The following is a 20,859-nucleotide window of genomic DNA, read 5'->3' as shown; positions in this document are numbered from 1 at the left end:
TGTTAGCCTCTTTGTAGACTGACTGCTAGATTGATGTTTGCTATACAGTAGCAGGATGTTCGGAATCAGGATCTCTGGGTTCTTCTTTTCCTACCCGTGAACAGAGTATGGTTTAGGGGTACACACTGCACAGCCATGCACACAGATTTGGAACATTTGTTATAAAATGCAGTGTAGGAAAATGGCTAATGGATTTATCATATTCGAAACCTGGGTTCTATTCCCAACTCTGCCAAAAGTGACTTTGTTTAACATCTCTGGGGGAAAGGATACTCGCCTTCCTTCTAACATAGAGCCTGAGGCCTTGTACTCAGTAATAAGGTGCCTCCATAATAATAAACAACAGAAACTGGTTGGGGAAGAGCCAAGTCTAGACCTCCTGATCTCCTCCTTGGTCCCACCCTAACTTCCCTTGGCCTAGGTCAAAGGGTATTTTGAAGTTGCTGCTTTGTCTGCATATTGTCTGGAGCTCTCTTTGTGACTCCGTGTGTCTGAAAGCATGCTCAGTGCAGACAGAATGGTCAGAAACTTTAGCAGTAGGCCTCTCATGCTCTATGGAGCATCTGGAAATGGTGATTTTCAGAGTCTTATACCTTGACCAAATTTGGATGGATTTTCATGGAAAGCAGATGGCACTTCTCTGTCCCCAGAATCATTCTCTTACCAAATTTCAAGTTTCTGATCTAAGCACGGAGATAACAGAACTGTTCAAAGATTCTGTAGGACAGTATTTAAGATGAGATGGCAAAAATACCGAACACCTTGGGAATATCTAAACTATTTTCACTGAAAGTTGCAAAAGGAATTCAAACTGAGGCAGAGAGCAAGCATGGAACATTTCCATCCAAACCATTAAAGTCTGGCAACTGAAAAGAGAAGATCATAATGGAAAAATATTGGGCAACTTTAACTATACGTGTCACGATGAACTCTGTCTCAGATGATGAAAATTAAGTGATTCTTGGTGTGGATGGTAACTAACAGCCAGAGATGCAGCAATGGGCAACAATGTCCAGGTTGGCTTGTCTGTGGACCTATGACCCTGCTTAAAGTGAAGAACCAGTTACACTAACTTGGAGGCAGCAGCAGACCTATAAACCTCTCACATGGTTAAACCATGAGAGGGGGGGGAAGAGACTCTTGGTCAGTGCATTATAATAGGGGGGCAGGCAGAGGGAAGAAAAGGGAAGAGGAAAATTGTGGCCATCACCATCCTGGAAACAGTCTATGAAACAGTTTTATGAAAAGCACCAATGTCCAGACAGACTGGAAGACCTTGATTTTTAAGATTTGATCTGAAAGGCCACCACCTCCCTTCACCTCCGTGTCAGATTTCATAGTACTCCATTCATGTACCTCCAGATAACTAGCAGAGATTTGAATATGTGATTCCATGGAGCCTAGATAGTTAAAAAAAACGATGCCTAGAGCACTAAGCCATATCCCAGTAGAGGACATACTCATAAGACGGTTTCATTGTGGATGACTGCTTTACAGAAGTAGTATTACTTATACCCCAAAACCATGAGCCTTTGAATCACAGCTTCTCATATTTAAAGGAATAAATTGGCATTCTAGCATGTTCATCAGTTCTCTCTCTGGATTCACACTGTTTCTAAAAACTGATAGAATGTTTTAAAGGAAATCATGCAAGATTTCCTAGTGAAGCAATAAATGAGAAGGGAAGAAACAAAGTTACCCGTTCTCCCAGCTGTGCACAGCAATCGATTGGTTGGATTAGACCTGCTTCAAACAAAGCTATCTACTGTGTTGTCCTCCACTGTACCAATCTCCACCAGTACAGAGCTAGTACGGACAGGAATGGCATGCTAGCTCCAACAGCCATTTTGACTCCAGTTTCCAACCAAATAGCAGAGATAGACTTCACCTGGAGTAACAAACAGTGCTGTGAAAAATCATGGGAATGAAGGTTCAGTACAAGGGGGCTTGGGACAATGAGCGGAGGTCTGGTGCAGGGAGGAAACTGGGTCTTTTCCATGATAAGCTGCAGCAAATCCTTGGTACTTGCCCTTCCACACTGATCAAAATCCTAGTGAATAGCACAGAGGTTCTTTGAAATGCAGTGGTGAAGAATAAGGTGGAGAACAGTGGTGCCATGTACCAGGCAGGTAAAAAGATGAGGAGCGGGACCAGGAAAAGCCAGAGACCTTGCCTGGATTTCATGATGTTTCAAGAATCCCAGGATTCAGACATAGCACGAGACATGACAGTCAGGCTGTCTCAACAGGAGGAAGACGTGGTAGCCTCATATGGCATAAATTGGAGTAGAAATTCTCATTAGATGTTGAGACACCTCTTGGAGATTTGGAATAAAAATACTAAAATCCTTCAAAGACTCAGATAAGATCCCATGTGAGCAGTGCCTATTGGGTTTGGACCTCACAAAAGAATAATTTTTGGATAAACGTGTATTACAGACAAATTAGTGGAACCAAAACAGTGGGTAATATGCCAAGCATCTAGTGTAGACAGGACCATAGTGAGATTGCCAAATACCAAACCATCAATCTCCTACACTTAGTGTTCTTAAGAGCTAGGCTTTTGTTTTTAATTCCTACTGCATCCCTTCAGTCACGTATTCCACATTGCTCGTTTATAAAGAAGTTTGCCCTCCTGTTCATTCCATTACTAAACTTTTCCTAAGGAAAGCCTTTACATCCTCACAAATTTAATTGTTAACATCTGATGCTCATTAGCACAGCTTCAAAGTACACCTGTGCTGCATTACCTCCTTTAAACAACCTTGTACTGAGGTCACACTGATGTGACGCCATCAGCATTATTCAGGGGCTGATGCAGAAGGCAAGTACCTCTTGAGGAAGGGAAAAGGAAATGACTTAGATTTGCTGTTTTTAATAAAGGAATCTAGACTATGAACATCCTGTCTTTTGGAACAGGAACTCATGGAGAGAAGGGAAGCTGATGCCCCCCAAAAAAAAGGAAAGCAAAGAAGCAGAAAAACAACAGAACAAAGTTTCCTATTTACGGAAAGCAAGCTGACAACTCCCTCAATCATTATAGCCTCTGTCTTTACTCTTACAGGCTGACAGGCTCCCTGCTCCCTGTTGGCTACAAGTGCACATTTAAAGGGGTCCCATACTGACCTCGTCTAGGACTGTAAAAAATAAGAAGTCTTGTGTTCCCAATCATTCTGCAGGTTAATTAGTGTATGGAAGTGTATGTCCTCCTGACTACTAGATTCTACAGCAATTGGTACTTGATAATCCCTTAAAATGTATAGTCAATTACAACTAAGTAAATTCAGTCACATACACAAAGTTTAATACAACAGATAATTCAGAAAAGACACGTCTCTAAATTTTAAAGAGGTTCTAAATATTGTACTGTCTTAACTACTGCTGATTTTTTTTTTAAAGTAGTGTGCATTCTGATACACAATGAGAGCCCAACCCTATGAGATGCTGAGTGCCCACACTTCCCAAAGCAGTGGGACACCAAGAGAAGTTGACGATGCACAGTACCTTGTAAGATCAGGGCCCAGAGTCAATAACTATAAGCTAAAGGAAAGTCTTTGAGAAAAATCAGGCTGAATTCACAAAATTCTATCAGCAAGGTTTAGAACAGCAGATGTCTCATGGAACTATTTTTTCCCATTTATATTCCGAAGCAGATCGTCTGTTGTTCTCTCTGTTTCACTAAGCTCATTCTTCAATGCTATATTTACACAAAAGTCAGCATTCATCTGCACTTGCTGCTTATTCCCTACCTGAAGTCATCCTCTTTGGGCTGTTAATATTTGTGATCATTTCCACAGCAACCCACTGCAATATCGTAAATAGAGAATTATGACTTCATGTGGGGAATAAGAGGAGGCATAAGTGATTAATGCTCAAGGAATAAGAGGCGCTGGTTTTTTTACACAAACATCTTTATTACTAAAAATAAGAGACTAGAAAGACAGTATTAGAAGATTTTTATCTAAAATAAATTGTTCTTAATATTTTCCAGGACGTATTGGCTATTCTAGCAGAATACAGAAGTATTAAGTTGCCACTTGGGGGCCCTGTTCTGCAGGCACTTACATAACTCATAGCTAGGAATTTCTTAGTATTTACACAATTGAGTGTAACTCTCCTATGGTGGTTGATAACAGTATTCTGCTTTTCAATAATGGCATGTTGCAGAAGCCCTAGCAGCTACACAGGAGATGTGCACCTAATATAAACGAAAGACAGTAAATCATAAGAAATAGGGAAATTTTGTCAATGTTATAACAATTTACTCCAAAGTCTATGAAAGCACTACTCTGAAATCTTGGCTTTGAATAAAGACCAAGCATCCAGGTGCTTGGAACAGACTTTTCTCTCTACTTCCTTCCTTATGTGAGGTTTTAGCAAGCCTCTCCTGACCAGTATCAGAACTGTGCACTGAGCTGCACTTGTAATAGCATTCTTGAGCAGGAGTTAAGATGATGAATGATCAATCCCATTCCCATGTACCAGTGAAGTTACAGAATGGGAGAGTCGAGAATTAGACAAGCTAAAGATGTTATGAGCATCTTGTATTTAGGAAGGAAAGAGTTCTTCCAATTCTACTACCACATATTCTAATACATTCAGATTCTAGGTTATATTCCTGGCTACCAAGAATTAGTTCTGAAGCACAGAGGTCAGTTGTTCCACATTAATTCCAAGTCCCTTTAGGGAAGAAACAAACAGTTACAGGCTCAACTGCATTAAATCGTTGGCAGTCTCATCTTTGCAACAGTTCAGCATCTCCACACGGCAGTCCTGTTCATAACAGACATTTTGTCACGTCCACAAACTACACAATCAAGGTTGCACCAGTGCGTTCTGGACTCCTGAAACACTTGTTCTCTATAGTGCTCAGCACAATTGCTGAGAACGACTTAGGTAAAATTCCAAAATGGCTGCCCATACCTATGGAACCATTTATAAAGTTTTTCACCTTTTGGATAGTTTTGTGCAAATTTCACAAATTCCCCAGGTCCAGTTTGCATCACTCCCATTCCCAGCACGAACCCCATCAAGATCTCATCATGGAGGCAATATGACAGCTCTTTACACTGGTAGTTAATTTCATAAGAGAATGGATGGAGTGGGAAAACTTAATACAGTGAGTAGAACCCCAGACTGCCAGCACAGGGCATTGGACACTGCTCCAGGAGGAGAAGTGTGTCAAGTGGTTTGACATCAGTGTTTGCTTTACCAGCCTTACGATAACAAACCTTGCCCATGTGGAGTGTCTATTTTGGATCAGGACCCAGTTCACCGAGTGGTGGCATGACGCAGTACCAGGAGCTTGACGTAAATGACTTGAGAATGATACCTTTTACTAACTCTATGTAGACTTTGGCCCGATGCTACAGAGTCTATACAGAGGGCAGCCTAAATCCCTGTGGACAAGAACATCGCTACTGGCTTGTGGAGGTTGCCAAAAAATACAGTAGGACCATTTGCTGGCATATGTTTGACATTGCCAAGGCTATGGTTGGGAGCACTTTGTGTTGCAATGAAGTCGTAAGGAACTGCCAGCAAGTGTCCAAAAAGAGAGCAGAAAGGGCTTGAACACAAGTGAGTTTCCCTCTGCCACTGGAACTCCACCAATAAAACTCACTTAGTCAGTCTCTGCCCATCACAGAAAGCACAGAAGTATGTCATGTGGGAAGGCTGCTATTTCACTGTGATGCAGCCCTGCAGAGTTATGGATCCTCTAAGCCAGGGGTTCTGAACCTGGGGGTCCGCAGACCATGTCTAAGCGGTCCATGAAAGACTTAAGACTGAAACCTGACTGAACAGAATTCAACTATACATACAGACAACAGATTTCCAAAGGGGTCCGCATCTCCATTTGAAAATTTTTAAGAGGTCTTTAAATGAAAAAAGGTTGAAAACCACTGCTCTAGCCTACCTACAGATTTGCTGGTTGGCTAGGCAAACTGAACACACACAGCTTTCTCAGAATTTTGGCATGTCTGAGAAGGGAGCGAAAGGAGCACATAAAAGGAATTAACTATGCCTCTGTTTCTGCACTAATCCTGCCTAGCAATTGTTCCAATGGCTAATGAGATCTTCACTGGATTACATCGGCCAAGTGTCAATTCAACTATTGCCTCAGCAAGACTCAGCTGATTGTTAAACGTGTGTCTGAGAGGGCAAAAACACCAAGATAATACTCCTTACACCTCAATGCCAAGGCACACACTAGCAAAGGGCCTGAATGAGCACCATTGAAGGCAAGTTCTCATTGACCTCAGTAGCAAAGGATCAGGCTCAAAAGACACAGGGAGGAGTGGGGATAGGGGGCGGATGGCAGGCAGGGGCAATATATAGGGTGAAATCCTGGCCCCCCTGAAGGGGCAAAAGACCTTGCTTTTCCTTTCTTGATCCCCTGACAGCTACAGCACATACTCAATATACATACTATAAAACAGGATTGACAGAAAGGAGGAAAGAAATGCATGCTGAAAATAGCGCAGGACAGAGCAAGAGGAGGCTAATACTTTAGCTGCGGGAGACTTCAGGCAATGACAGGTTTTGCAGTTAATTTCTACCATTCCTTTTTCATTCAATTTCTTACAGTCTCACTTTCCAATTGTAGCCCAAATAACCATGTTCTATATTTTAGAGAGCCTGAAGATGATCTTGTGGTCAAAATGTCACTTCTGATTTATTGTCTGCTTCTAGCATGTGTTTTATTATCCTAAAGCCTATACAGCCGTTTCATAGCTCACATGCAGCACTACACACAGGCAGCACTATGGTTATGATAAATTATAGTATGCACCACTCAGGTGGTTTAATTAATTTTTAAGAGTTGCCAAAATACATGTTTTACTACACAAAAACCAGAAAAAGATACTGTCCCTCCAGCAAGATTGTTGCTAGAGGTATAAAGCATCCAGTATGAAGTGGAAGCATAGCACAGCTCAAAAGATCACTTTCCAACTAACAAAAAATAAGCCATTTTATTTGCTAACCTTTGCATCCTTAACTCAAATGAAACCAATTGCCCTGCCACAGATGCTCAAACACAGCTCAATCATTCTGCTTGCAGGATTGGATTTCGAGAGTGAAAAAGAGTGGTTTAAAAAGCAAACCATCAAGATAAAGAAATGACATTCAGGGCTGTCATAGCTAGGCACTTAAATAGGAGCCCAGGGGACTACATTGCCCTTCACCAATATGGATACAAGAGGAGTAGTGGATTGACTGCGCTATGCAGTGCCACGTATCAGATGGAATAAGCTAGCCTTTAAAAACCTTTTAGCTCCGGGTGTCAATAACCTAAAGACCACAGTGGTAACTTTAATTGCAAGACTGAAGGAAGGATATTCTAGGTAGAGCTGGTAATAATGCCTATAGCTAAATTGGCTTAACACTTAGTTATAAGCCCCCCTTTTCACCTAGGTGCTGGAACTGGGGATGCTGGGGGTGTGGCAAAACCCCTGGCTTGAAGTGGTTTCCATTATATACAGAATTTACAGTTTTGTTCAATGTCTTTCTGCAACCCCATTATACAAATTGTTCTAGCACCCCTGCCTTTTCAGTTGTTTGTAACTTTGCCAAACATTAACCATCTAGACAGAACATGCCACGCTTGTTTTTTGCCTCAGAGTGAATATTTATTTTAAAAAGTTTCAATGAAAACATTTTGGCCATTTTTGAGAAATAGGTTAAACTTTTTTCAAAACATTTCTCGGACTATCTTTAGTGCCCCCCATATTCTGGAGGAACAATTTGAAAGTTGGCAAGGGGCTGGTGCTCGAGTCAAAGAGGTGCTTTTTACTGATGAAAATTCAACAAGATTTGGCAAAATTAAAAGCCTTTTAAAATTTCTATTTGCCTACGTTCAGAACTTTTTAGAAACTTAATGCTAAAGTCTCACCTATACTGAGCATAGTCTGAGCCCCGCACATAGCTTGAGCTCAGGATGGGTCACAGCAGGAACCCTGCCACTCTTGTGAAACCCACATACCTCCTGGGTGTGGTGTTCTGTCCTGGCTAGTGGCATCGAGACCACTTAGAGAGAGATGATGAGTGCTCTACAGCCTTAGGTAACAGCCAGTTGGCTTTTAGCTCATGCTGCAGAAGCTCATGCACTAAGCTCCAGAGGTCCCGGGTTCGATCCAGTCTGCCAACAACCAGGGTCTATCAGCATTACACTAGCATGGTGAACGTAGTGGTGGGTTAGAAGCCAAGAGTTCTAGTCTTAGGTCTTCTCCTTACTGAGTATTAATAATTCTTTGCAGAGACCTTATTGAGCAAGGCGTCAGACCCTTACCTTTAAGAGGGAAGCAAATACACTTTCCGCACATTTTACATGATACCAAAGGGATGGTCACCTCTAGTGTGGCTGGGAATGGAACCCAGGTCTCTAATCTGACTAGGTTTGGCGGAATTCAATTTTTAATTTCAATGGACAATACTGACGTTTATTTTTAAGACTTTCTACTTTTATCAATATAAATTCTCAGTTGTGGGGAGCTATGGGTAGTAAGACAGTTATTTAATGATAGATATTGAGATTCAAAATGGTAAAGCTTTATAACTGTTAAAACACAAATTGCCAACATCACATATCAAAACACACAGAGTAAATATTCTTAAATCAGACTAATAAGCTCGAGCTGCATTTTTTAAAATGGTTTCCTAACTGTAAGTTTCTATTATTGATGGAAATATTTTTTCATCAGTTTGTGTGGGTACAGTGAAAGAGATTTACCGACATTTGCTGATGAAAATCTAATTCTTCCAAGCCTAATTATGATGGACACAAATTTCATTCACTTAGCCACACTGGCTTTCAGAATGAACATGCCAAATCTAAGCAGGTGGCTGGTTAAAGTCTTTACTACTACAGTATGCTCTCCTTCAGAGACTGCTCTCAAACCCAGGAATCCTGACTCCCAATATTCTACAACGGTGATAAAATGTGTTTCATATCCCTCTCTAATCATTGGTCCATACAGAATAACAACAGTCTACTACTGCTATCTGTTGGTAGATGTCTGTATTGTGGATCTGGAAGTTCTGGGGTCAGATCCTGCTCATGACTCAAAGAGAGTCAACATGTTTCCATAGGATATTTCTGGTTTTTCAGTCTGTTAATTAAAAACCTAGGAATCCACATTAAAAAAACCCCAAACCTATATAAAAGGAATGTGCAAGTTGGAAAGTCAGGCAACTCGCAAGTTAGAAATTCTAGAAGTAAGGTTTCTCTAGAATCTTAATTTAGCTTTCTTCTGCATACGGATGATGATATGCTATCACCGACTACTTGTTCTACAGGAACACTGTCTCATCCAGTGCACAGGCTGGACAGTGAAGGAGACAGAGGGTTGTAAGATGAGGATGTTGTGTTTTAAAGCACAGGGCTGGAACCCAGGAGGCTTGCATTCTACTTCTGGGTATGCCACAGACCACCTACGAGATGAGGGCAATACTGTTATAATGCACAAGGGGACAGAACCCTTCGGTGCCTGATTTTGTAAACTTAACTTTCTTTTAACCATTTTTTTGTATGTAACTACATAGCATCCTGGAAAGGCGAGACTGAACTCAGATATTCCTGTTTCAAAATTACTAAATTTATTATTTATGAACAATAAATGACTTGAATAAATAATACCCAATTTGTTAGTTGCAAGCACTAGGACCAATTCATTCAGTACTTTAGGCCAAAATTTTTACAGAGAGACTCCCCCACCCCTTGGTGCAGAGCTTGGTGATAAAATTTCAGACATTCTGTAAAAAATAAAATAAAATTCCTTGGCTTTTTGAAAAAGAATTTGATGGTCAGTTCTTTATATGATTCTATTATGTATTCTTATTTATGGGATAGGTGCTCAAGGTATACTTTTTTGGGGTTTTAAAATAAATTTGGTGAAATAAATCCACATTTAAGCAGCTAACCAAGGGCCTGATCCTAAAATGTGCTCACTGCTTCTGTGAGGTGCTGAGCACCCTCAGCTTCCAATGGCACTTCCATGGAAAATTACCTTCCAGGGCCTGATCCAAAGCCCACTGAAGTAAATGGGAAGTCTTCATTTATTCCAATTAACTTTGGGTCCACCCACAGCACCCTGCAGGATTTGCTTCAAAGGCGGCCTGGTTTTCAGATGTGCTGAGCGCTCATGACTCCTATTGAAGCCAACAGGAGCTACAGCTCCCATTGAAGTAATGCTGGGAATTGGGCCCTTGAAACCTCAGGAGGGATTCAGAACCTTTCAGGATAGTATCCTTAATTCAGGTGTCTCTAACAGGACTGAGTTGCCTAACAACTTCAGGACCTAGCTTTGAAAACTTTTCCCTTAGTTCAGATGTTTTCAGTTCAACTTAAGTTTGTGGCAATGATTATTTAAGCTGCACACAAGTAACATTTTGTCCTATGAAATACTGAGTTTTCTTATCAGCAATACTTGTGCGAACTTCTTTATGTCCCAATCCTTTAGGAGTATATTCTAACCTTGGTTAATGGAGTGGAGTTACATGTGCATATGTCTCATTAACGCTGACCCTTATACAGAGATGTATATACTTCTAAATCTCGAATACCAAAAAAACACCATGCAAACCAATATGGTCAACAATTTAAAAAGGTATTTTTCAGTATTTTTTTTTTTAAATGTTCGGTTACCTTGCTAGTACACTCTAAAAAGCCTGACAATGCATCATCCTTTCTTATTAGGAATGCTCTGCATTTTGCTGTATCTGAACTGCTCGTAATATTTACACGGCTGGTACTTTACAACCTCAATTTATTTATCATCTTATCCACAAATATATTTTGGCTTCAATAGCTAAATTGATGCACTGCAATATGATTAGCAGAGTTGTGCAAATGGCTTTAATCAAACTGAAGAGCACTCAAATTAGTCTTGGCTTGAGTCAGAAAACAGTACTGTGCTTGAATTTTGTTAGTGTTTATAAATGGTGCAAAGAAGTATTTTACTGTGGCTGAGTAACTGCACAATTTATCAGGCTGCTGCTTGTGATGCCTTTGGAGTTTGAGCCTGATTACTTAGGACAGGGCATACAGATCAACTCACACTGGGGAATTTACATAGCACTTCATGTAGGCTAGACTGTTTGGGATACAGAATCAGGAGTGTCAATACACTGCAACCGAAACCATTTTCATTTGGTTTCACAGAAAGCGAAAGGGGGTGTGGAGCTGCAGGTAGGTGTGGACTGTTATTAGCAGTCACTACTCGTAGCTATAAAATATTATTTTTAAGTTAAACGGAACATGTCCTAATAGGCCTGCGTCCAGTCGTTCAGCCTGAGGGCCAAATACATTATTTCACATTGATACCAGTTTTGCATGTTTTTTTCCTGTTCCATGTGACATTTTATGCAAACAAAGAAGAATTTGCTTAAAAGCATGAACTTAGGCTTGCAGTCACACCCCCTGCTCGGAGTGATAGAGTGTAGGTCCCAGAGGTTCCCAGATTTGGCACCTCAGGCTAAGGTAGGTAGGTAGGCGGGTGTGTGTGTGGATGGGGGAGTCTGAATGGGAAGCTGCGTGGTTGTTGGGTGAGCAGATGTTGGTATTGCTGGGGTTAAGGGGCACCTGGAGCTCCTGAGAATCTCTCAGGCCCTGATCCTGCAAAGACTTAGAACATGGCACAACTCTGAAATACACATGGTTCCTACCCCAAAGAGCTTACAGTCCATAGCTCTGAACCAGAGACTTATGCACCTGTTTAACTTTATGCATGAGTGCCATCGAAGCTAAGCAGTCTTTGCATGATCAGAGCCCTAGACTGTAAACTCTTTGGGATAGGAGCTATGTTTATTTCAGAGTTGCTCCATCTTCTGGCCAGCACAATAGGGCCCTGATCCTGATCAGAAGCCTCTGGCACTATCACTGTCACTACATAAATATTCTTTAATTTTCAAAATAAGTTTTATGGTTATAATAAATAATAAATAATAATAATAATATATACAAAAACCTTACATATCTAAAACAATAAGCCACATTTTAATCAGAGAAAGATTAAGATTTCTTTACTAATACAATTAAACAAAGGAAATCTCTTTCACCTTCCTGTTCCTCCCCAAAAGGCGAGACAGAGCTGAGTTACAACATTTTGTAATTGCATGGGTTAGTAACAATCACCACATTACTCTCCACCTGGAAGTAGATTTTTTAGTACTGACAAGCAAAGCCTGGATTCATTATTTGCAAGAGAACCAGTACAATAAGAGGCTGTACATTTGGGAACACATTGGCTACTGTTACTGAACAAAATGAACCTTTTGGTGACCTCGAAAAGTCATTCCTGATAAGGAAGAAGAATGAGAAACGCTGTCAGATGCCCATTTAGCTACAATTCTTTTGGACATGACTTGACTGTACATACAAATGTCACATTAAAAAACGGGGGAGGGGAGAGCTGTTAGTGCTTTAGTCTACTCTAGACAGAAGACAAAAGACCTTTTATGTCCAGCTTGTGATGGAGAGCCTCCCTAGGGTGGGCACTGGAGTCTCAGGATAATTGCATAAGGAGTTCATGTGGAAGACTGTGACACTTTCTAGCCACCTTACTCTTCTGGTAGTGGGTTCATCCTAGATCTTGGACTTCACTTTACTCTATGATAGCAAGGCAGAATCAGCAATAAATGTTCATGTTAAAAACTTCAAGGCAGAAGGCTTTTTCAGGTTGGTAAGAGTTACTAGTGTCCCCTTTGAGAAAAGGGGCCAGAAATCCAACACTGTCCCTTCTCTCGGGTATTTGGTTTAGCATATTTGCCTGTTTCCTGCTCCTACTGTACTCTGCCCATATCCTAAAGCTACATGTCAGCACAATGTGGAATTATTGAAAGTAGAGCCTGCATCTTCCCTTTCCTTTCAACCCGTCTTCCTTATCTTCTTCATCTCACACCTCCTGGAGAGGGCTGCATGCTCCCAGCTATTCAACTCTCTCTCTTCCATCTCGGAAACTTCACCATCCTCCTTGTTATTTCAGCTCACATCCTTGGGGTTATTTTCCATTCCTCCTTAACCTTCTCTCCTCACATCCAAGCTCTCAATCCTTTTACTTCTCCCCCTGACATTTCTAAAATCTACCCAGTCTTCTCTCCAATTGCTCCCATGTTCCCGCTTAAAAAAAAGAAAAAAAAAAGAAAGAAATCTTATCCTACTGCTCTGACCATATTCACTCCTTCCTCAAATCCTTTCACTGAATTTTATGCATCAAGAGATAAGAATCCAAAGTTCATGAACCTAGACAACTCTTTCCCTGCCTAAGTCTCAACCTTCATTTCCACCTATTCCCCATCCTATGCAACAAACGAACAAAATACATCCCCTATCACCAGATCAAGCTTGTAGAAACTCTGGAAGCTACTTTAGATAATTAAAACTAGATTAGCGTAAAAAACTTCCCCTACATAATTAATGAATAACATTCCCTGCATTTTGCTCATGCGGGATTCTCTGAGGTGTATTTATTTCCCTCTTGTACTGACACTACATCTATTTTAAACTCAGGTGTTCTTGTCTTAAGATAAAAGTAAAATTAGTCACCTATCTCGGGTCATTTTCCTATGCATTTTACCTTGAGGGCTTTTTGTGCAGCTTCAGTCGAACCAATGGCAATCAGGTTTGGTCCAGCCATGCTACAAAAACTCTTCAGATGCAAAGAGTCATAAACAGGGACTGTGGAGACAGCATAATCCTATGTAGAAATGAAGAAGGTGCACAGTAAATACTTTAAATCAGTACCGGTTCCATAACTGCACTGAGTAATTCAATGACACATTTTAGCTCCTCTGTAAATTAACTCATCTGCAGGTCCTGAGGTAAACTGGCTACAGTCAACTGTGACATGCCCCTCTGGGCTGTCTTGTGCATCAAGAAAAAATACAGAACTACTGCAGTTTTCACTACTTGTGCACCTGAAAATAAATCTGTTAAATGTTTAAATATTACTTATATAAAAACCTGTCAGGAACCCAAGTGAAAACACGTTCATGCATATTGTTGAGCTTCTCTAGAGGAGGAATGGGAGGCCTAAGATAGTAGCAAGTAGTAGTGACCTGGCATTACCCTACTTACAGTCTTAGTCCCTCAGAACTGACTTGACTCCACATTTCCTTTGTCCCCTTTTGAAGATCTGTGACTTTGATGGATCTGTTGGCTTCTCTGCCTTTTTGTAATTCAGGCCACTACCTAGGAATCTAAATAGAGATACTTTCGGAGCCTGACTTTAGATACCCATTTCTGAACATTTTGGCTAATGTACTTGGTTCAGTGGGCTGTAGTTTAACCCCTTTGTCTGGCCACAGAAAGCAGAATGTCTTCTTGCAGAACAAGTGTACAAACCTTAAAAGTGTCAGCCAGAATTTCTGCACCACGTTGATTTGTCCGTTTTGACAGACCCACAAAAAATTCCCTGCCTGAAATGAAAACATTGCAAAGAATAGTAAAGACAAAATTAATGTTTTTTTTTTTTATTTGAATGGCTGAAAAATACATGGACACCAACCATATTTAATAATCAGAACACACATATTTTGAGATGGAGATGTAATATAAAGGCCAAATTTGAGATGGAGATGTAATATAAAGTCCTTCACAATTATCAATATGAGACTTAACTGTGGCTAAAAAAAAAGTCTAGTAACAAAACTAACTAGAAATGTAGCTTTTTAAAAAAAATGCAACTTGCAATTGGATGTTGAGTCTAATTAAATTCTTTTTCTGGTGAAGAATGATAATCACTGTAAATTATACACATGAACAGCTCCCTTTCCTTTAAAACTTTACAGTGGTCATAGGATAAATGGAGAGAACAGCTGTGCTGGATTAATAAGTCACCGATTGACCTTCTGTTCCTCTTCTGAGATTTCTCCCATTCTTGGATTTTAAACCTCAGTCATAAAAAGACACAGCTATCTTCAAGATGCTAAGGAAACAGATACTGGGATCCGTAACATAGTAGAAATGCCTTATTTTTTTGGTTTGCTTAGTCTGAAACAATCTTGTTCCCTTTGTAAGTAAGGCAAGCAACCTGTCTATTGTGATGGTGATCAAAATAAACAGCCTCATTTATCTCAGGCAACGGGCAAATGTATACCCAGCCAATGCGAGAAGATACATAATGGGTTTAACTATGTAAAAATCAGCATCGGTATCTTCCTCTTTGAATTTGTTCATGCATATAACTTGAGTGGCAACACCATTTCTCTTCCACATGACATCTGGCAAGCAAGTCTACTTTCCTCATAAACTACAAATGCACTATCCAGTGTTTACTCAATGAACCAACCACAATTACGTCTGAATGAAGCTTTTATGATTCCCGCAAACAGGTCTGTGCAAACATGGCTGCCAGTAATAAAAAATATGAAATGATGAAAATAACTTGACTGCTGAAAGCCTTTTCTTTATTGGTAAGTAATACTTTACAAGCTAGGTGAATTGATTAAGGCTTAAATACACATGATTTGTATTATGTCTACTGCTACTTCCGTTCTTCTGTATTAGGAAATTTTGCATTCAAAAGACAGCTCTGAAACTAAAGTGCCGTGCTGCCATTTGGTAAGCAAATGACCTAATAAAATCTTTACACTAGTATAAAGTATAATATTTATTAATAGAGATCAGATAGTGTTAAATTTTCCATGCAGTCCAGAAAGAAAACCAAATACAAATTCACTTTAATACTGTACCTGTAAATAAGACATCTCCACCATCTAAGGTTGCATTTTCATCTGTCATCTCTACAATGTTGAGGTTAAGACTTTCCAGTGCTTTCTTCATTGCATCAACCTGTTTAAAGGGAAGTAGTTTAGAATCTCATTTAGATTCCACCATTAAAAACATTAATCAAATCACAATAGGCATTAGTTTAAATAAAAAAAAAAAAAAAGAAAAAAGAAGGAGTCAGGTAACTGCTAGTAAGACAGAAAGCAGATGTCCGCCATCCCATCAGGTCCTGCCAATCTCAGATCCCAGAATCCCTTCAGGGGGCTCCAAAGCACAGAGGGGTATGTGTGGAAGTGAGTAGCAAGAGTCACTATCTTTTGTGCAGACACTACGAAGGGTTAGAACGTGCCCATTATGCATGTCAGCTCCAGGCCCTCTCCCATGGTAATCCCTCAGCGCTACAAAAAAAGGCTTCCTGAGGCCTGGAGTGAAAGAGCTGGCAGAGAGCTGGCATTCCCTATTTCTGCACCTCCTAGTCACAAAGTTTTCTTGTCTATCACCCATGGAGATGGAGATTCTGACTTGGCCTCTATCTACTAAGGGAAAAGATACAAATCAATCAATTTAGTTTTCTTAAGTATCTGCATCTTTACTGATTACTGATGTCTAATGCCTTGTGTTAATGAGCTCTTCACAGAAATACAAATTGTGGGCTCAATTCTTCCCTGGGTCTGAGTGCTGCTTAATGACAGGGGAAGCATGGAGCGGAGGTGTCAGAAATCTAGTTATGGTTTCCCCACGCCTGCTCCAAGCTCAGAGCAGCCAAGAGATCGGTCTAACTCACAACACTGGTGCAAAGCACTTTATGCCAGCGGAGGGCCAGTATAGTAGAGATCTCCTCCACCATGCCCCTGACATGTTCTTTCTTCCCCAAATATTCTCCCTATGTTGGAGTAGGAGGCAAGAGTGGCTGGTACTGAAGCCATCTCCACTGACTGTACTACAGCCAGCTATCCTACACATAGGCTATCACCAGCTACGCTACAGCCAGGATATCCAGCTACAGCCATCCCCTTTGTACCACCTGTGCCAAAAGAAGCTTGTAAGTGAAAAATCCATAAAAGGTGAAGATAGGGTTGATAACACGCTACAGGAACTACAGCTAATAGAAAAAAGGAGTTATTCCACAAAGCCCTGACCCTCTTCAACAGAGTATTTGGTATTCAGAGAAGCTTGTTTATTATATTACACTAGCGCAAGTTACCAGCCATTAGGAAATGTGGAAGAGACACTGAGTGTGTCATGAAGTTCTCCGTTTCATTTAGGTCCTGGATCTGCGTAACATGGCAACTTAAACATTTTTAGAAGAAATGAGAGAGTTCCAACATGACTGACACACACATCACAGAAACAGACGTGAACAGGAATGTGCAATATTTAAATTGAACAGAGTGATGATGAGATGTCATGCTGAACAACATCATTTCAAGTACGCTTGGCAAACTATAACAAACCCAGCAGACTCAGTTTGCTGAGTTACAACTGAATACAAATAAGGAAATGCTCTGTTTTTGCAGTGTTGTTGAAGCTGTATTGGTCCCAGGATATTAGAGAGGCAAGATGGGTGATAAAAGATATCATATATATTACCTCACCCACCTTGTCTGTACATTTTTGCAAATCTGATAGTCTCACAATTTCAAGAACTTTACAGAAAACAAATCCTAGAACACAGCAAATACAATCTCATCTTTTTTCTAAAGCTCGTGTGAAGCAAGCTGTTGGACCTACATCTAAGAAGACGACCCTCTAATTCCCATGCAGTTCAACTGTACTGGCTATTCAAAACTTGCATCTAGTTACATTCCTCCAGTATCATGTGACAGTAGGTAACACACTGGCCCCTTCTTGGGTCCTATCAAACTGCAATCAGCACAGGATCCAAGGCAGAGGGGTGATCCCTCATGTAAGTTACAGCAGCCTCAGCGCTGTTGTAACCTGTGTTCAAGCTACCATGGCTCCAAAGGGGTTGTTCTGGCGGCTGGGAATAGCCAGAGGTGCTTCAGCCACACCCACTCTTCCCTGACCATTATCCCTACATCAGGGCTGTGACGTAGAGTGGCACAGAGCTGCTCTACAGCAAACAGGGATTCTCCCTTATATTTGGGGATGGAGGTGGGGGATGCCAGTTATGATGCATTTGTGGCCACACTGGGCCACCAGACCTGTACTGTAACACAGATGTGGGCCTAGTGGCCTTTTAGATATAAAGGCCTGAGAACCTCTGCACATGGAACTCCACTGAGTTTACTGGGAATTCCATGCACTTAGGGCAGAAGGCTCAGACCCAGAAGCTGGAACTTGTCTTGTGCACACATTAACACACCTATTCTGACCTATCTTCAGATTAACCTCAGAGATATTTCAGGCTGAAATGCTGCACGTAAAAAGGTCTCCAGCCACGAGCAGTGGGGTTTTTTGTTTAGCTAGTTTAAGATTTAGTGTGAGATGTGTACCTGCTTCAAACACAGTGCTTAATATTCCTCAGTCTTCTATGACTTTTAAATATAAAGGAAGGGTTGGATCCTTGTGGTATTTTTAAAATAAATGTAAAACAGGTGGGTTAATGTTCAAAATTTGGCTATTAAGCAAGGACTGTAATTTGTTTCATAACTTCCATGCACACTGCTACAATGGCCATGTGCCACTGATTGATTCTGAATTTCTTTCTTTGCCTCTACAGCATGGAGGTCTTTTCGATGTAGACATAATGTGCAGAAGGGGAACGGGCACAAATGAAGGAGAAGCTTGTTATAGGTGAAACAGCAGGTGTGGCATTATTTAATACAACACCACATGGATCTGGAACATAAGCTAGAGTGAAACAGACCAACTAACTTGTGACTCTGTGCAATGCTACCCTGGCACAAGAATAGAAGCTCACAAGAACTCAAGTCACAGGCACGGAGAGCGACTAAATATACACATAGCATGGGATTACAGAAGGCAGGACACCAAACTTCCAATCCTCCCACCCCCACAGCCTGTTCTGTGGTTACACATTTATAGTTAGTCTGCTGTCTCAATTAACTTCCAAAAAACTATAACAAACAAAAAACCATCAAGTTTCTACATGGAGACACTGGCCTTGCTGAATTGGGGCGGGGCACAGACAGACACTCTCAAAGCAGTGTTCATTCTGGAAATTGAACAAAGTGGGTTCCATAAGAAATAGAGCATCAAGGTCTGGGTCACCAAATTCTGCTACATCCTGGGACACGTGTCCTCCCCCAAGTATGCAGCCGCCTTTCACCCTCTCATTTCTTTGGTACCTCTCCTTTCCTTCACTCTTCACTCCCAAGTTCCTGCACTCCAAGGTTTTTCTGTCCTTGTTCTTCACCTCTGCTATCACTTCTTGCTGGTTTCCTTCCTTCTGGCTCATTACTTCCCCACCGCCCCCACCACTCCCTGTATCTTTGACCACATTCCTCCACACATCCTCTTTCATTCCTACACAAATGCAGCAGGTCTTCAAGCTTCTCCCTTGGGCTCTTTAAGGGCTAGTTCTGTTTTCAGGGCTTTTTGTCACGGCAAGCAGCCATGCATTTTGGCTGCCTCTGTTCTACAGTAACATGCAAAACCGAGAGGCAAGACATAGTTCTGTTAATGGAAACTTCACAAAAGAAGAGGTCCTGTCCCTCCCCTCCAATATTTAATCTTGGGTTTGGAGTTTTGTTTTGTTTTTAAAAGCGTTCCCATACAAACAGGGCCACCTCTATCTTTCATAGGGCTCAGTGCAAAAATAGGAGGCAACACATACCTGCTTCCACCCATAATCATGTCCACCTACCTTGGGCCCTGCAGAGCAGCCTTCTATATTCCATCCCTGAAAAATTACAGTTAACTGCTCCTCCCTGCCTAATCAATCAATCAAATCTGGGGTTCTGGAGACCACTCCTATTAATCCAGAGAGCCAGGAGGTGGAGTCAAAGGGCAACTTTCCAAGAACAGAGCATTAGAGGGCAATTAAGGAACTCTATACCTGTTGGCACCAGAATCAGACAGGACTGCAGGCAAGAAATTACATAATCAGACAATTAGCAATCCGTGTGATTGGCAGAAAGTGTTGAATGTGGTTGCATAGAGGCAAATGTTATCACAGATTGCATAGATCCAGAGCTGTCACTACACATCAACTCAAGCGAAGACACTACCATTACAAATAATAAATTTTGACATCTTTCTACATGTTACAGAGTGATCTGAAGACAAATTCCAGACCTGTGGTGCTTGAGTGTTGGATACAGATTTCCATAGTTCTGCGTAAATGTGGCTTGGGCGGAATCCAGATCCGTGCAAGTTAATGACAGGTTTGTTTGTTTGCTTTTTGCCTTTTGTTGTTAGGCCTATTCTGAAGGGCGCTATTGCAGAAGAAGAGGATTAGTAAGCAACATCCAGATACATATATTGGGCCTTTTCAAGTGATAAGATGACCTTCACGTAGTGGGTCCACTCCATCTTTGTCCAAGACTGCCGCAAGGTGAACTAGCCCTTTAAGGAGACTGGGTTGCAGCTTATGTTTAACCCACCTCCTCAGACAGAAAGAATATGTACAAGGGTATCACATTCTGGGGTGCAATCCAGATCAGTGAAGGGTTGTGTCAGCACCTGCCCCGCAACCCTGGGTGCCTCACAATGCTCTGGTGATATACTCCCAACCTGGGCCACTCACAAACAACATGCAGGTCACATCCTCAAATGTCTGCGTATAGCTGTAGCCCTGGTCCTGCTGCTCTGACCCCAGTAGCCTGTCAGCAACACTCCAGCCACACTCTGGCTTCTACAAGCCTTGGTTACTACTTGCAGAGTGATCCCAACATGCTCTCAGCCCAGAATTTTCCCCAAACATGTGTTTTGCACTGCCCAGCCCTGGGCAGTGCAGATATTAAAGGTCTGTTGCCCCTATAAGGAATAATTCAACAGTCTGCTACTGTAACTAGAGTTACCAACAGGTCAGTTTAAACACAGCACTGGATTTGTTTAGATTAAAAAATAAAACAAGATAGGATTTTAACTGAATTAAAGTGTCAGGTATTAAAGGCAGAAAGGGTTACAAGACAAAAAGATTAAACAACTTCTAATAGCTAAAATTTAACAAGCTAGAATTGTTTAAGGTAAAATCTGCACCACATTTTC

General features: G+C 41.1%; 1 protein-coding gene across 1 annotated transcript in view; it reads right to left on the bottom strand.

Moving 5' to 3' along the window:
- DDAH1 (dimethylarginine dimethylaminohydrolase 1) overlaps positions 1–20,859 on the bottom strand; it is a 94,355-nt gene that overhangs the window by 12,857 nt on the left and 60,639 nt on the right. Inside the window, exons 2-4 of the mRNA XM_077824381.1 lie at positions 15,687–15,786; positions 14,338–14,411; positions 13,571–13,690 (exon numbers count right to left, since the gene is read on the bottom strand). Of these exons, the coding sequence (XP_077680507.1) occupies positions 13,571–13,690; positions 14,338–14,411; positions 15,687–15,786 (294 nt within the window). The remainder of the gene's footprint in view (positions 1–13,570; positions 13,691–14,337; positions 14,412–15,686; positions 15,787–20,859) is intronic.

Source organism: Eretmochelys imbricata, chromosome 8 (assembly GCF_965152235.1).
Source record: "Eretmochelys imbricata isolate rEreImb1 chromosome 8, rEreImb1.hap1, whole genome shotgun sequence".
Classification (NCBI taxonomy): domain Eukaryota; kingdom Metazoa; phylum Chordata; order Testudines; family Cheloniidae; genus Eretmochelys; species Eretmochelys imbricata.
This window is presented reverse-complemented; position numbering and strand designations above follow the sequence as displayed.